The following is a 17837-nucleotide window of genomic DNA, read 5'->3' as shown; positions in this document are numbered from 1 at the left end:
CCAGAGAACTCTCTACAGAAACTGAAGGCCCTAGAAAAGTGACCTCCGTATTTGGGTGCTTGGGGGGTCCCCAGTGTGTTGTGCCCAAGAGCCTGGTCATTCTGAAGTGAGGCCCACAGGCCAACACTCCGCTCTTGAACAGAGAGCTCTGACCAACCCTTTCATGTCACTCTGAACTATGAACGGATGAGTGCGTCACCGAGGTCTGCCTGCCACTCCTCTGAAGCTGGTTCCACACGCGCTCCCACGACCCTCGTGTGACCGAACAGGGCAGCCCCTTAGTCTGGGTGCACGTGGACGACCCTGAAGAAGACACTTAGGTGCGTAAACCCCTCCTCAGGTTCCTCCGCATTTCTTCTCACCAAGGTCATCCCTACGGGTCTGCTTTGTGCTCACGATGCTAATTAAAGAAATTCGAGTCTGGCCATAAAAGTGCAAGTTTCTACAATTTAAAAAAAAAAGCATCTAAGAAAGAAATGAAGGAGATGTTCCCTCTGTGCAGCTGTGGAGGAAAAAACAGCATTCATAGATCCGATTTGAAAAGACGCTAAATGGGGAATTTCACATGAATGTCCTTCCTGGTTTCCCAAGAAGTATGAAATCCGGCATGAATCCCTCAACAGCAGCAAACATCCCTTTTCTCTCACGAATTTCCCCCTGGAAGTCTCGAAAGGCCCCCAGACTTCACAGTCTGCTGCTGGGTCCTGTGGGAATCATCTCAAAAGACTCCTGTCATTTTGATAGGTTGTTGCTTGATCATTTTTTTGCCCTGGGAATAATGCTAAAGTTGGCATGTCCGTGTTCCTAATTCGTCTAAATACTTATAAATAAGACTTGGCTGCCAAATAAGAAAAGGGTTACTGGCAGTCTCTTCTTCCAATACACACAATATTGGTTAAATAAAAACCCACGGCCATCAGAGGATTATTTAACAAATCATTTGAGAGCCCATTTTTCACTTTAACGTCTCCTTTATCAAGTATTAATTTATGTGTGTGTGTGTGTGTGTGTGTGCGCGTGTGCGTGTGTGTGTGTGTGTATGTCTATTCTGGGACTTTGTTCTTAAATTGAATCTTAATATCTCGTAGGACTTGGCCTTCCTTATTGTTCCTCTTAAAATTTTTTTTCATGATTATTATGGATTATTTTTGCATCATAAACTACAGATTAATTTGTCTAGTTACTAAAAATCCTACTGGTATTTCTGGCACATTTATTAGGACATTTCTATATCTATACATTAGTGTAAATAATATCTTTATAAAAATGAGATTCCCTATCTTCTTTTCTGTGTTTCTCTATTTTTAACTTCTTTTCATCTAGATTTTGCACACTTTTGCTTAAGTTTACCATAGGTATTATGTCTTTCTCTTTGCATGCTTTTTACCATTACAGTTTCTAACTCGTTGTTGTTTATATTTGGGAAGCAATTTCTGTAGGTCCACTTGTACCCGGTCTTCTTGCGGATCCTAGGACCAACCTTTTCTTTCAGTTTGTTCTCTTGGCTTCCCAGGCAGGCCATCCCACCATTGCCCCAAATGGTCCTTTTGCCTCTTCTTTTCCGGCTGTCACGCTTCTCCTCTGTCACACCAACCAGAGCGACCGTGGAGAGTGGTGGTGAACCGCTCATCTGGGTCCTGGGTCTCGCAGGGCTGCTCTGGGGCTCGTGCCTGGCTTGCTGTGCTTTGTTGGCTTGGGGTGGGTGACAGTCATCAGCCAGGGGGCCTAGAGGGGCCACGTGGTCTGACTGCATCTCGGAGAGAGAAGGTGGAGGAAGCGGGAGGTGGATGTGGAGCAGGGCCGTCAGGAAGCTCTGTGGGCAGTAACGAGGCCTGAGCTGAGGTCGCAGACTTAAGAGGCCCAGTAAGTGGACCACGGGCCTGGCTGGAACAGGGTGTTGGGAGGGAGGAAGGGGAGAGTCAGGACGGCCCCTGCGGGGACTGGGCCCCGGTGCCGAGCTCTCTCCAGACATGTCTGAAGTGTCCTGGGACAGCCAGGGAAGCCGCCGCTGAGACCCAGAGTCGCTGGCCTGGAGCTCAGGACAGAGGTGCTGTGAGGACGCGCCACTGTTTTCCAAGGTCTCACGCTCCCTGTGCCGTCAGCCACCTTCCTTCCCCACCTTCTCCTCGCTCCCGAGAGCCCAGTGCCACCTCACCTCCTCAAGGAAGGCTTCCTGACTGCGCGGCGCCCTGGACTTCGCCCGTATGGCCTCTAGACCATCACAACGAAATTTTCGGCTGCATTGTGCAATGTCCTCTGCGGGCTCTGTGGGCGTGGCTGCCGTCTTCTCGCAGCTGTATCAACGCGTGATTGACATTCAGTTATTTGCTGAGCGGGCTCTGTGGCAACTGGATGATCATCCCAGGAGCTGGGCGTCCTTATTCCCAGTAGCCAAGGGCACAGGTGGACTTGCAGCCCAGATGGAACCAGGGGAGGGAAAAGGGCCCTGGATAAAGCCTTGGGAATCCCTTCACTGGGAGCAGAAGGTGCAGGCCCCACCCCCCATGCCTCCTCTCTTATCCCTGTGGGAGGGCGGCCTGGCTAACCGGCAAGTTGGCCAGGTGGCTCCAGCTCGGACGCGTTCGGGTCTGACCTCCCATGTGGTGAGCCCTGCCCTTGCAGGGCAACTTCTGCCGTGTGGACTTGGGTCCAGTCTAGGGACCAGTCCATCTGACCACGGTGCAAGCTGTGCTTTCCCATCGGCTTCATCAGAATAAAGCTGGCAGTGTTTGGATTTCATTCCCTGGACATCCTTCTCAGTGGGGTTTCTCCCTAAATCCCTGCACTGTCTTGTGTCCTGAGGGACCGGACTCCGCAGATGGCTCTGGTGCCCTCTGGCATCACAGGTTAGGCCAGCAGGGGCACCGGCAGGTGGGAAGGTGAGAAGGAGGCGCCGAGTGTTCCTGCCCCTCACCTGGCTGCTGCTGCCCTGACAGCGTCTGTGACCTCATGTGACCTCCGGGCTCTGTCACCAGCTGCCTGGGGCCCTGCCGGCGCTCACCAGGCTCCGGGACTGCCTTTCTCCAAGCACTCCTGGCTGCTCGCCCAGCCACACCTCTGCAAATGGCCCCTCTTGAAATTGAAATCCTGGTGGAGGCTCTGACTATCACAGCTGTAGACGTAGGAGGCTGAGAAGGAGGTGTGGGGCACGGACTCCCTGAAACCCTAAGGGTTAAGAACCACGGCCCTAGAACCCATCCCGCTGGGTGTGGATCGTGCTGCTAAGGCGGCGACCCTGTGACCTCTGGCAAGTTTAACAACCTCTGTGTCAGTTTATCCAAAACATGGGGAATAACATTGTCACAGGCATTAAGTGAGATGTGCCTGAAACAACACAAGGCATATAGTAAGAATCAGCAAGAATTCGTGTTTTGTGGTTTTTTTACCGTGAAAGGGACAGAAAGCAGAGAAGAAAGAGGGAGAGAAACCTCCTGGGCACAGGCAGTCAGAACAAAGTGCAGATTCTGCTGCTTTTCCTTCTGAATCTCTATTACAGCTCCAAAGTAAGGTACTCATTGCATTACGTGTATTGAAGTCCTTTACAATTTGAGAAAACTCTCCAGGTGATTTTGTCCCAGTTTTTCCACCCTGAGGGGTGTAGTGAGACTCTGTCGCCCAAATGCTGAGACTCAGCTGTGCTGATCAGAGCTGCCCGGGGGACAGAGGCTGGGGGTGGCCCTATCTGAGCCACACAGCTCTCGGCACCTCGGCGGGGAATCAGCCACATGGCTATGGTCACCGGGCAGGCCAGGACTCTCTCCTCTTTGACAAGAAGAATAGTAATAACTCCGTCCCACTGAAGGTGGTGGCTCTTCGTCAACAGGCGTTGGCGATTTTGCTTTGTCTATTAACCTGTGCATGTCACTACTGTCCTGTCTGGGAGAATATGTAACCTTAGGAAGCTCTGAGAGGTGATAAAACACTAAACTGTTTTAAAATTGCCAGCACTTGTAGGAATATTGGTAGGAATTCAATGTGCCAGAGATCTGATCTTTTTTTTATATAGCTTTTTTAATAGTATTTTTAAATTAATTAATTTATTTTTGGTTGCGTTAGGTCTTCGTTGCTGTGCGCGGGCTTTCTCTAGTTGCATCGAGCAGGGGCTACTCATCGTTGTGGTGCACGGGCTTCTCACTGCGGTGGCTTCTCTCGTTGCAGAGCACGGGCTCTAGGCACACGGGCTTCAGTAGTTGTGGCGTGTGGGCTTAGTTGCTGCGTGGCATGTGGGATCTTCCTGGACCAGGGATGGAACCCGTGTCCCCTGCATTGGCAGGCGGATTCTTAACCACTGCACCCAGGGAAGCCCCTGATCAACTTTTTAATAGAAGAATCCGAAAGATTAAACAATACCACTAAGGAGAAAGTGACTGGATAAGAAAAAACAAAACCAAACCTCTGAAGCAGAGCTAATCATGAGAAGAGTCCTTTGTTATAATGAATCATGATGGCAGAACTTTCTTATGGAAGCACTGCACAGGATCTAGGAAAAATAATAATCTGTGGTCATCAAATGTTTAACAATGCGTGTATCTTGAAATCAGTGCCATAAATTGTATCCTAAAAGAGCAATAATCCAAATGATACAACATGACATCCTAATTATGTATGGTGGCTCAGTGGTTAAGAATCTGCCTGCCAGTGCAGGGGACATGGGTTCGATCCCTGGTCTGGGAAGATCCCACAGGCTGTGGAGCAACAAAGCCTGCACGCCACAACTACCGAAGCCCGTGTGCCTAGAGCCTGTGCTCTGCAACAAGAGAAGCACTGCAAAGAGAAGTCCACGCACCGCAGCGGAGTAAGCCCCGCTCACAGCAACTAGAGAAAGTCCGCGTGCAGCAATGAAGACCCAATGCAGCCAAAAATATGTAAATAAAACAAATAAATTTATAAAAAAATAAAATAAACCTCATTTGAAAATAAGTTTCCCTTCTGGGAAATGCAGTAAGACTTTTCAGTGGAGGAATGAATGAAATGTAAATTCTATTTCTCTCTTTAGTTCTGTCAATTTTTGCTTCAAGTATTGTGAAGTTCTCTTATTAGATACATTCAAATTTAGGACTGCTGTGTCTTCTTGATGAGTCAGTCTTTCATCGTTATGAAATGTTTTTATTTCTGGTCACACTCTTTGTTTTGCAGTGTTAGCATCCCATCTTGGTATTTGATTTTCATTTACCCCATTTGCATTTTGTTCTGTCTCTCTTTCATTGAATTCTTTTGGGTGAATCGCATATTTTTTAATATCCCATTTTATTGCCTCCACTGATTTTTTTAAAAATTGACTTTACTTTAAAATTTATTTTATTTATTTGGTTGCATCAGGTCTTAGCTGCAAGAGGTGGGGTCCTTAGTTGCAGCATGTGTGCTCCTTAGTTGCAGCAAGCGGGCTCCTTAGTTGCGGTATATGAACTCTTAGTTGCGGCATGCATGTGGGATCTAGTTCCCTGAGCAGGGATGGAACCCAGGCCTCCTGCACTGGGAGCATGGAGTCCACTGAGCCACCAGGGAAGCCCCTACCTCCACTGATTTTTTTAAGTTATACTTCTTTTGGTATTGTTTTAGAGGCTGCCCTAGAAATTACGGTATGCATCTTTAAGTCATCATAGTCTACCTTTAAATAATATTGTAATACTTCACAGTGTAAGAACCTGAAAATAGTATAATTCCATTTACTCCCTTTCCTACCCTTTGTACTTTTTAATGCCTTATATTTTAGATCTATGTTACAAACTTTTTAAAAATCTTCGTCTTTTCAAGAATTCAAACTATATATAAATTATACATAGAACTATATAAAATATATATAAAATAAACTATGTAAAATAAAGATGAAAATGTTTTTTATATTTATCCTGGTATTGACCCATTCTGGTGTTCTTCATTCCTTCCTGAAGATCCAGTTTCATGAGGTATCATTTCTCTTGAGCCTGAAGAACTTCTAGTAGCATTTCTAGTAGAGCAGGTCTACTAAGACACATTCTTTCAGATTTTGTAAATCTTAAATTGTCTCTATTTTGCCTTAATTTTTGAGAGATAATTGTCTGGATCTAAAAATCTAGATTGAATGTTTCTTTCAGCACGGTAAGGATGTTTGTTCCATCGTCTTCTGGTCTCTGCCGTTTCTGTAAAAAGTCAGCTGTATTTTGTGTTGTTCTTTGTATATAATGTCTTCTTCCCTCGGGTGGCTTTCAAGGTTCTCTTTAGAATTCTGTCACACTAGCCCATGTGCAAGTAGGGTTTAGATGGTCTCTTCTTATCCCCTCTATGGCAGATTCCTCCTCCTCCTGCCACTCCACCAGGGATGAGAGAAGCCAAGGGTTTCTTCTTTTCTGTGAAGGGCTCATCACTTTCTGGAGCTCTGTAACTCAGCTGTATCCTCAGATTTCTGGTAAGTTTAGAAAAACTAATTTTGTAGTTTATTTATCTTGGTTTGATTGTTAGGGTTAGAGCAATAGTCTTATGATTTTTTATATCTTAACTAGAAATTCATCCTTTAATTTTCTCATAAATTACAACTTAAAAAAACTAAACTAGCTATGTTTCAGGACATATAATCCAGTACTTCATCACTGAGTTGTACAAGGCTTCATTAATCTCTGGGTAAGCAGGTTAGTGTTGAAGAGAATCATGTGAGTGCTCTGCGTACTCTAGGCTGACTTTTGGTGACCACCTGAGAGGGTCTCTGCCTGGAAGGCCAAGAACAGCTTTGGAGGGGAGCTCTTTTGGGTTGCCACTAACGGTGATGAAAAGTCTCCTTGGGACCTTGTGGTTTAGGGTCCTGGGTCACACTGCCACATGATAGTGAAACCAAGTTCATAGGCCACATGCCCTTGAACGTTAGCACGACCTCCCCTACACCTTCCTCCTGATGCACTCAGACAGGATGTGGTATTTAAGCTCATTTTTAAGAGAGACATACCCAAATACTGACAACACAAATGGTTGCACCTTTGCTGTACAGTAAGGACAGGCTAGGCTATGCTCAGAGGCTTACAAACACAAGGGCTTATTGCTTGTTCATGCAACATATCCAACACTGGTCAGCTGAGGCTCTGCTCCATGTCATCTGCATTCTGTGATTCAGGAGCAGAGTCTAGCCTACATCTGGAACAATGATGCTTGTCATGGCAGAGGATGAAGAAAATACGGTTAACCATGTGTTGGCTCTTAAAATTTCTACCCATTGGTGACAAATGTCATTTCTGTTCACATGTCATTGGTAGCAAGTCACATGGCCAAGCCTGAGTCAACGGGCAAGGAAGTACACTCTTCCTCCAGGGAGGGGCAGCAAATATGCTTGAATAATAATACATTCCACCACACTCCGCCCTTCTGACCACACATATTGGCTTTCCTCCCCCTTGACAAGAGTGACAATTCCAAGTTCCATCTGATAGGGCGTCAGGATTTTGTGATCATCTTTATATCAGGCCTTGATGGGGCTCCTCTTGATCTGGAGGCCAAGGCCAAGTCTACCTTTCACTCCACACATGTGCTATGCAACGGTGGGGCAGGGACAGGACGCCCACAATAAGCACTCCCATGCGGAAAGGGGAAGAGTGGGAGACACATGGGCGTCATTGGTCCACAGCAACTCTGAATTCTCACTGGGTAGGCGCTGAAGGGGCCCTTCTCACAAAGGACCCTTGCTCAGTCCCTTGCTCACCATGGCCATTTGCTCCACTCCTGGGACTTCTTTTTCCATTATCTTTCTTGGCTACATGTAAGAGGGCACTGAAGGATTTTCTTTCCTTGGGGGAACGAGCGTATTTCCCGGACTGCTTCTTGGCTGTAGAATACGTGGGGCCCCAGGTTTGTAATCACAGTCTCCTTTGGCCCAGACTGGAGGTTCTTTGGTAAGTACCGTGCTCAGAAACACAGTAAGTCCTATTTAACTCCAGTCAGCTCCACGTGCCAACAGACGTTCCCACAATTCGCTTAGAGATGCATCCTCTCTCCAGACTCCACCGCAGGTGCCTGCAGCTTATCAGGAACGTGGGGGGAAGCTAGCATTAGTCTCTTCGTTCAGCGCTGCGTTGTCTAACTGTAAGGATTTATGGGTGCCACCTTCTTTCAGAGATGTTAACAGTAGGCATCAAAGCCATACCTTTCATTTGTTAAAGCAGTGTTTTAACTGGCCTTTGTTGTTCAAAGCCCTCTTCAGATTCATCTTTTACTGGTTGGAGATGAGAATCATTTCTATATTCAAATATGTAAAACTCCAATTTTCTGTAATCTTCTTATTTCTTTTCATTCCTACTTGTACACTGGCCAGTTCTTTTCTGAGTTTTTTCTTATGGTACCTTGTCACATGCAGACAACAGCAACCAAAGCATGTTCTAGCATTCTGCTGGCCCACTCTGCCCCAAACCTCAGCTCATTAGGGTATTATTTGCTTCACAAGTTATCCCAGGTGACAGTCTTGCCAAATGTCATACCATTTACCAAGTGCCATCCTCCAGCCTCCAATAAACATCTCACTGCCTGCCGCCTGGCCCCAAAGCCAGTGCCACGCGTTTCAGGATTCATTACAGCAGCCTCTTAGTCCTGGCACCCAGTCCTGTAGATGCTATGATAGGTCAAGTTATGCTGCCAGAATAAATCACTCTGAAACCTTACTGCCTACAGCAAGAATACTTTATTTCTCTTCTTCACCACCTTTCCATCACATTCTGGTCCACCATTTATAATGCAGGATGATCGAGCAGCCTCTGTCAATTTTGCCAAAATAGAGACAAAAGAGATCAAGAGGAACCGTGTGCAGTTGCTTAAAGCCCCAGCTTAGGCATGACCCTTGTCACTTTTGCTTACGTTTCGTTAGCCAGAACAAGTCACACGCCCAAGTCTGACATCTAACAGGTAGGGAAGCACCATCTTCCCCCAGAGAAGGAGAGAGGCCCACAAGACTATCTACCACACCTGCCTTACGAGAGAATATCTCAGAAAAGCACTCAAGAAAAGCCTTAAGCAGAAGAAAAACTAATATATTCTGCAGTGAAAAATTATTTTTTAAGTTTCAGTCTGAAAATGTTGAGTTGAACGTACAACCGATAAGAAATGCTTTTTTATTTGCCTTGTAGAACTTTTAGGAAACCACCTAATCAGGCACATGTGTGGTGATTACTGTGAAGGAAGCCACCTCCGTGCAGAATGGTTGTGTCTTCCGAGCTCAGGTGAAAACACTGGAGCTGGAGGAGGCAGCTCTGACCCGGCTCAGACGTGCACCCCTGGGCAGGGCCCCGCTCTCTGGGTCAGACTTTCATCAGTCACATCATAGCTTTACAGATGATCTCCAAGACCTCTTCCAAGTCTCCATTTTTATACATGATCTACATATTCTTGAAGGTTTTTTTAAGAAAATTGTTATTCTTTGAAAATGTTACTAAATATTTCAGAGTACATCTAATTGCCTTTTTGCTTTTTGTGTTTCAAACAATAAGGCATGTACATGAAATAAACATCTTTAAGAGTGCATTTGCTGCTGTTTCACCATGTGCTATTCTAGTCCTCTGTTTGGAACATAAAAATCATTTCCAAAGCAACTGATTATAGTATAAGTCACAAGTGTTGGATTACTACTGCTGGTAGGAAATTAGAAGCGACCACCATGCAAATACTAGAAGCTTCTTATTTTTGAAGTTCTCCCCAAAACCACCACAAGATAAAAAAATGCAGGAAAGACATATACAATATCCAATGCAGAAATGAACTTCCCAAGCTGGCTTTGTGAGTGATCAGCTTAACACGAATCTGAAGAGAATTATTTTCTGCCTGGACTTTATACCTTTCCCGACAATCAGTTGTGCGTGTTTGTGTGGATCTATTTCTGGTTCTCTTTTTTGTTCCATTGGTCTATGTGTCTGTTCCTCTGCCAACACCACAGTCTCTTGATTACTCTGTATTTTTTTCTAAAGATTTTCTTGATGTGGACCATTTTTAAAATCTTTATTGAATTTGTTGCAATATTGCTTCTGTTTTATGTTTTGGATTTTTGGCCCTGAGGCATGTAAGATCTTAGCTCCCCAACCAGGGATCGAACCTGCACCCCCTGCATTGGAAGGCGATGTCTTAACCACTGCACCGCCAGCGAAGTTCCCAATTGCTGTGTACTAAGTCTTAATATCAGGTGTGATTCCTCCCACTTTCTTCTTTGTCAAGATTGTTTTAGGTATTCTAGGGCCTGTGCCTTTTCATTTAAATTTTAGAATGAGCTTGTCTATGTCTACAGAATTTGCTTGGGCTTTAATAGGGACTGCATTAAACTCATGGATCAATTTAGGGAGAAGTGACATATTTACTACGTTGTGTCTGCCATTCCACGAACACAGTATGCCACTCCATTTATCAGATCTTCTTTGATTCCTTTCATCAGCATTTTGTAGTTTTAGACATACAGATACTATACATATTTTGTTAACTGAATACTTAAGTATTCCATTATCTTTGGAGTGAATGTAAATGGTACTGCATTTTTTATTTCGATTTCTGCATGTTTGTTGTTAGTTTATAGAAATGCAATTCGCTTTTGTGTATTGATACTGTGTCTTGCAACCTTGCTAAACTCACTTACTAGTTTTAGGAGTTAAAAAATGTTTTTTCTTATACATACTTTGAGACTTTCTATATAGACAATCATATCATCTATAAATAGAGGCAGTGTTATTTCTTCCTTTCCAATTTATACACCATTTATTTCTCTTCCTGGCCTTATTTAGTGGGCAGAACTTCAATATTCAATATTAATAAGTTGTTACTGATCTTAGGGGGAAAGCATTTAGCCTTTTACCATTAAATATGCTGTTAGCTGTAGGTTTTTTGCAGATGTTCTTTATCAAGTTGGGGTTGCTCCCCTTTATTTCTAAATTCCTGAGAATTTTTATCATGAATGGGCGTTGGATTTTGTCAAATGCTTTGTCTAGGTCAACGGATAAAATCATATTATTTTTATTCTTTAGCTTGACTACATGGTGGACTACACTGATTTTTGAGTGTTAAACCAGCCTTGCGTACCTGGAATAAATCCTACTTGGACATGGCGTATAATTATACCCATACAACATTTTAAGATGTTGTTGGATTTCGTTTGCTAATATTTTGCTGAGGGTTTTTACATCTAAATTTGGGAGTGATATTGGTCTGCATGGGATTGTGTTTTATTTTGTTTTTAGTCTTTGTCTGGTTTTGGTATCAGGGTAATACTGGCTTCACAGTATGATTGGGAGGTGTTCCTTCTTCTATTTTCTGGAAGAGGTTGTATACAACTGGTGTTAATTCTTTAAATGTTTGGTAAAATACTCCATGGAAGGCATTTGGCCCTGCAGATTTCCTTCTCAGGAGATTTTAAACTAAACATTCAATTTCTTTAACGTTTATAGGACTATTCAGGTTATCTATTTCATCATAGTTGGGTTTTGATACTTTGTGGTTTTCAAGAAATTGATCCATTTCTTCTAAATTGTTGAATTTTTGAGCATAAAGTTGTTCATAGTGTTCCCTTATTATCCTTCTGATGTCTGCAGAATCTGTACTAATATCCTCTGTTCTATTCCTGATATTGGTGCTTTGTGTCTTCTCTATTTTTATTTTTTTCAGTCTTGCTAGAGTTTATTAATTTTATTGATTTTTTTTTGAAGAACCAACTTTTGTTTCATTGATTTTTGCTATTGCTTTCTCTTTTCAATTTCATAGGTTTCTGCTCTTATCTTTACTATTTCCTTCCTTCTTCCTCCTTAATCATCTTTTTCAGGTTTCTTGAGACAGAAAGTTTGATGATTTATCTGAGATCTTTCCTCATTTCTGATGTAAGCACCAGTGCTGCACACTTCCCTCTTGGCACTGCTTTAGTTGCATCCTTTGCCTGATACTTTGACAAAAATATTTTTCTGTAACACTTGGTCAGCAACAGCCAGAGTAGCTTTGGGCCCATTGAACAAAAAACACGCTTAGTGATCTATGTACAAGCACTCACCTTGAATCACAGATAGATTCTTTCACACTGTCAAGGAGAATATCTATAGCACCCTTCCACCAAAGCACTAAGATGGCAACAAAGCTCATATGTGAAACAAATAAGCAAAATACTCTTCCTTCCTAGGTAGAAACAATCTTCTAAGACTTTCCACGCCTCGGGAGAGAGGGCAGGGGTATTATTAAATCTATCACATGCCTTAAAAATTCTATGTTATCTTACATCCTAACTGGACAGGAACTGAAACAGAAGAGAGACCATCTTCTGGTAGGAAGTACGCAGAGAAAGCTGGGGTGAGCAACACACCCAGGTGCACTTGTGTAAAGGTGTAGAGGAGGGAAAGAGACAAAGACAGAGAATAAGAAAAGATGCTCAACGTCGGCAGTCATCAGGGAAGTGCAAATCAAACAACAAAGCTGCCACGTCACACCCACTGGGATGGCTAGAATCGAAAGGACACAGGATAAAAAGTATTGGCCAGAAGGTGGAGAAATTGGAAACCCATACACTGCTTGTGGGGTGTAAAATGGTGTAGTTATTTTGGAAACTGTTTCGGCAATTCCTCAAAAAATTAAATATAGTTGCCACTATTGTGACGTGAATTGTACATTTTAAAATGGTTAAGATGGTAAATTTTATGTTATGTTATTTTACCACAATTTTAAAAAGTTAAACATAGAATTACCATATGACCCAAAAATCTTCTCCTAGGTATCTACCCAAGAGAAATGAAACCATATTTCCACACAAAGACTTGTACATGAATGTTCACAGCGGTATTATTCATAACAGCCAAAAGGTGGAAACAACCCAAATACCCATTAACTGATGAATGGATAAATAAATGGAATATTATTTTTTTGTTTATACTGAAATATACAGAACACATTATTCCATACAATGGAATATTATTTGGCCATGAAAAGGAATGAAGTATTGATACATGCTACGGCATGGATGAACCTTGAAAACATTATGTTCAGTGAAAGAAGACAGTCACAAAAGGCCATGTGCTGTATGATCCCATTAATGTGAAGTGCCCAGAATAGACAAATGTATAGAGACAAAATAGATTAGTAGTTTCCGGGCGGGAGGGAAGGCTGGGGAATGATAGCGACTGCGTGTGGGGTTTCTCTTTAGGGTAATGGAAATGTTCTGGAATTAGACAGTGATGATGGTTGCAAAACCTTGTGAATGTACTAAAACCCACTGAATTGTACACTTTGAAAGGCTGAATTTTATGGTCTGTGAATTATATCTCAGTTTTAAGAAGAATAAACGGTGCGTACCAAGGAGGAGGGAGGAGCCGCGGGAGCAGCTGGGAGCGGCTGGGAGCAGCTCCCTGGGAGCGGCGGGCGGGGCGAAAGCACCGGGACCTGGCGGCACCGCGTCAACCCAAGCTGAGAGCTGCTGAGCTGGGGGGTGGGCAGGGAGGGGCAGGCAGGGTCTGAGCCTGCTCTTGCTGGCTTTGGACCTCGGGACCAAATGCACCCTGAAGAAAGGCATTCATGGCCTTAGATGGGAGGAGTTCCAGGCTTCAAACCGAAAGAAGAAAAGCCTAATAGGCAAAATGAAAGTTTACTCAAAAAAGCAAGGATGAGGTGGCAGTGAGAAAGCATAGCATTGTGCAGACTTGTTTTGTACCCAAACAGCAAGTGAGGGCTTCAGTGGGGCTGAAGATACGACTGCCACTCAGGTTGCCAGGCACTGGGCTTTGTCCTGAGTGACACTCATCTGGAGGGCGTGCGTGCCTTTCACGTTTGATTTTTCCATATTTCTATTATATTCGTTCGCAATGGACTTCCTTTCTAGTGGTGAAGAATTACCACTTCTTTCATAATTAGGAAACTCTTGGCATCCTTGTTACCTACTCTTCTTTTCACAGAGATTAACTACTAGAGAAAAGTATAATTTCTTTCTTATGAAAATAGGTTTGGAACAATTTCAGGCTTTTAAAATCGTGTCAGCATTCCTGCGGATCTGATACTATTATGAGCTCATATATCTTACCACTGTGAAGTCAGGGTGGAAAATACATCATCTCTTTCAGATTCCTGGAATAACTTCAAAAGTTCTGGATCCCCAGATAAGTGTGCAAGAATGCGCAATTCAATCTGTGAAAAGTCTGTTAGATAGAGCTCTGCATTAATTCAGAATCTAGGAACAATGCCCCTCATTGTTGCTACCCACCCCCAGGGGACCCTCAATCTTCCCTCCCCACTGAGGAATCAAGGTCAACGTGCCCACCTCTCATATGCCAGGGTCCTTAGGCCTCGGGTCTATTGGCCATCCCTGGGTCTAAAAGTCCCGAGACCTCTTCTGCAAGACTGCCCATGCCTCCAGGGTGGGCTGTATTGATTCATCAGTTCGTTGGAACATCAGAATTTAAAAGGCCTGCTGTGCGCCAGGCTGTGTGCTTGGGGTATGCTAGTGAACAAAACGGGCAACAATCCCTTCCTGCGTAGAACTTACACTTGAGGGGAGGGAGGCAATTCGAATTACTCAGCCTGTTAGAAGGTGAGAGATGAAGTGGCACAGATCCATCAAGAGAAGGAGCTTCTGGAGTCAGTGTGTGTAGAGGGAGCTGCTGTAAAGTGTCATCAAGAAAGTGACCTTCCAGCAGAGGTATGAGGTGGAGGAGGGAGCGGGACCTCATCTGGGGAGGGGGGTCCATGCAGGCCCGAGGTGGAGCTGGCTGGTTGCTGGGGGACAGCACAGGGACCAGCAGGACTGCAGCAAGGGAGCAGGGCAAAGCGCCACGGGTGATGGGGACAGAGAGGAGAAAGGGGGGCAGACTGAGCGGGACCAGGCAGAGGAACTTGGGATCTAGTCGTGGTAAAGTGAAGGGACCCAGGAAGCAGAGCTGCTCTCACTGTGCATAAGAAATCTTTGCTTCATATAAATATTTGCCAGGACTTATTTTAAAGAATGAGTTCTGTAAGCACCTTTGGATTATTCAATTTCTAAATATTTGAACTGTATGAAACGCATAACATGGGATCCAGTGACACGGTGTCTCTACCATGGCCCGCACATACCTGCTGCTAGGAAGGTGTGGCCTTCGGATGAAACAAACATGGCCCTCGGGGAGATGGTAAGGAGTTCGTCTTTACCTGAATCATATTTCAAGAGCACTCGGTGAATTTGGTCATGAGCTGACTCATAGCTATTCCTCATACAAAGTTATTTTAACATCATTCTAAAGTCAGAAGAGTCTAGATTTCTGATTTTTCTTAATATTTTTAATGTAATTTTAAAACATCATAAGACTACTGAAAGTAAACTACATTTTCTGCTGTTAAAGTCTCCTGTTCTGTGCAGAATTCTTAATGAAGAAAAGGTCAAACATTGCAGTAAGAGCCGCCGAGAGACCCTCTGGCCTCTCCGCTGAGAAGATCTCCTTTGTGGAAGCACAAATTCTAAGATTTCCCCGCTGAGTGCATTTTACAGGGGCTGGAGGAGGCGGAGCTGCTGCTCGCCTCCCATGAGTTGTGTTCACGCACGACTGTGTGTACTTTAAAGAGGACTGCTCATCGCGCTTCATTGTTTGGCCCTGACCTTCCGGAAGCAGCAGTTCCCAAAGCAAAGGGGGCAGGAGTTTACTGGGAATGGGCCACAGAGCCCTACTTTGCTCAGATTTGACCTTTTTCTTCTTTAGAAATGTAACCATCAGCAGTACAGTGGAAGAGCTTAAGAGAAAGAAGAGTGTTACTATGCTTTCATAAACATTTCCAGTAATTTTCAGACTTTAATAAAAGCCAGTTCTATTGTATGTCTGTTTGTTTTTTCTTTGTTGGGAAGTTGGTGGGGGAGAGATAGTAGGAGGGGAGCTACTTCCCTTGTATACTTATCATGTATTTTAACTTATAAAGTGCTAAAGGGGAGGTACCATATCACTTTAGCTGTGTTTTATTTTTCAATGTATATTTAAATCCTGGTCATGCAAATACAGAGGAGAACTTCAGGAAAGAAAAGCAGTTAGTTACACAGAAAAACAATTACAACATCTCTAGGTTTTTAGAAAATGTTACCCAAGACTTCTGCAAAGTAGAAAGAAATGTGTTACCTTGAAAATTTTGAGGTCTAGCTATTTGAATTGGGTGCTTGGAGATGCCTTGGATATTCTGTGAATAATAAGAGGGAAATTGCTTTAGTTGAAATATCTTCTCTTAAATTAATCTGTACTATTTAACGGTATTTAAAATGTGTCACATTTTATTAAACATTAACAAAATAACTAATGCCAATGTACTATGCATAAGTGTATTGACACTTAATACAACTAATACTGAAACATAATTTTGGTGGGTATAGCACTAGGTATTATCAGCAAATATGAGAACAATTCTTTTTGACTTTAGCCTGTGTGACCCTTATCATAATTATATACAGTAATTCTTTCATCAGCAGCCTGAATTATGAACTTAGTTACCTTTAAAATTCCTACCATAGTACGCTAATGTAGATTTCCGTGAAATCTGTACACCGTACTTTCCTTTAAAAAGCTATTTTAAGATGAGTATTTGGGTCTCTCCACTCTAACCAAGGCTATTGCTCTTGGCACTTGGCACCAGCCTTGGTCTTAGTGCTTGCTGACTGACTGTACCAGATCTACACGATCCCTACCAGAAAAAAAAAGAGGATGAAATACTTCCTAACTCATTTTATGAGGTCAATAATATCCTAATAAAACCAGACATGACATTTCAAGAAAAGAAAACTACAGACCCATATCCTGCATGAATATACAAAGATCCTAAACAAAATATCAGCAAATCAAATCCAACAACAGGACAATCCGTCATGACGAAGTGGGGTTAATCCCCCAAACCCCAGCCTTGGCTGGTTCAACATTTGAAAATCTATCAATGTCATTCAGCATATTAATAGATTAGAGAAGAAAAGTCACATGATCATCTCGATAGATGCAGAAAAAGCGTCTGACAAATTAAATATCCATTCGTGACAAAAACTACTTTCGGCAAACTGGGAACAGAAGGGACTCCTTTAACCTGGTAAGCGGAGCCTGTGACAAAACCTAAAGCTAACATCATCCTGATGGCGGAAAACTCAGTGCATTCTCCTCAAGATCAGGAGCAGGCAAGGATGCCCACTTCCCACACTTCTACTCAACATAATATAGGAGGTCCTAGCCAGCACCATAAGGAAGGAGAAAATAATGAAAAGCATACAGTACAAAGGAAGAAGCAGAATGACCCTTATTCACTAGATGTGATCTCTTATGTAGAAGAGCCCATGGAGACTACAAAAAAGCTTTCCAGAACTAATAAAGGAGTTGACCAAAGGATCAACATAAAGTCAATATACAAAAATCGATTCTATGTCTACACAGTACCGATGAATAATTGGACACTGAAATTAAATGAACAATGCCATTTATAATAGCACCCCAAAATATTTAGCTATAAATCCGTATGTTGAAAACTACAGAATTCTGATGAAAGAAATTTTAAAAGCCCTAAATAAATGGAAAGATAGACCATGTTCATGGGTTAGAATGTTCAACCTTAATACGCCAATGACTCCCAAGTTGATCTATAAATTTAATACAGTCCCAATCAAAATACTAGCAGGATTTTTCATAGCTATCAAGAAGCTGATTCTATAATTTACGGATCATAAAGGTAAAATGTAAAACTCTAAAGCTTTTAGAAGGAAACTTAAGAGAAAATCTTTGTAATCTTGGGTTAGATGAAGAGTTGCTAGATACACACCGTCAGCATGGTCCGTAAAAGAAAACAGTGAAACACTGGACTCCATCAAACTTTTTTTTGCAAATCATGTTGGATTCAAAACATATAAAGAACTCTCAAAAAATTCAGCAATGAAAGGTACTTCCAGAATGGCAGAG

At 43.0% G+C, this 17837-nt stretch overlaps 1 protein-coding gene across 1 annotated transcript in view; it reads right to left on the bottom strand.

Annotated features, from left to right (window-relative positions):
* Positions 1–17837, bottom strand: part of LOC132426202 (HAUS augmin-like complex subunit 3) — a 171408-nt gene that overhangs the window by 45735 nt on the left and 107836 nt on the right. The window contains exons 17-19 of the mRNA XM_060013084.2: positions 16032–16089; positions 15004–15078; positions 13976–14090 (exon numbers count right to left, since the gene is read on the bottom strand). Coding sequence (XP_059869067.1) covers positions 13976–14090; positions 15004–15078; positions 16032–16089 — 248 coding nt within the window. The remainder of the gene's footprint in view (positions 1–13975; positions 14091–15003; positions 15079–16031; positions 16090–17837) is intronic.

Source organism: Delphinus delphis, chromosome 5 (assembly GCF_949987515.2).
Source record: "Delphinus delphis chromosome 5, mDelDel1.2, whole genome shotgun sequence".
Taxonomy (NCBI): Eukaryota; Metazoa; Chordata; class Mammalia; order Artiodactyla; family Delphinidae; genus Delphinus; species Delphinus delphis.
The sequence above is the reverse complement of the archived record's forward strand: the minus strand, read 5'-3'. Positions and strand labels throughout refer to the sequence as shown.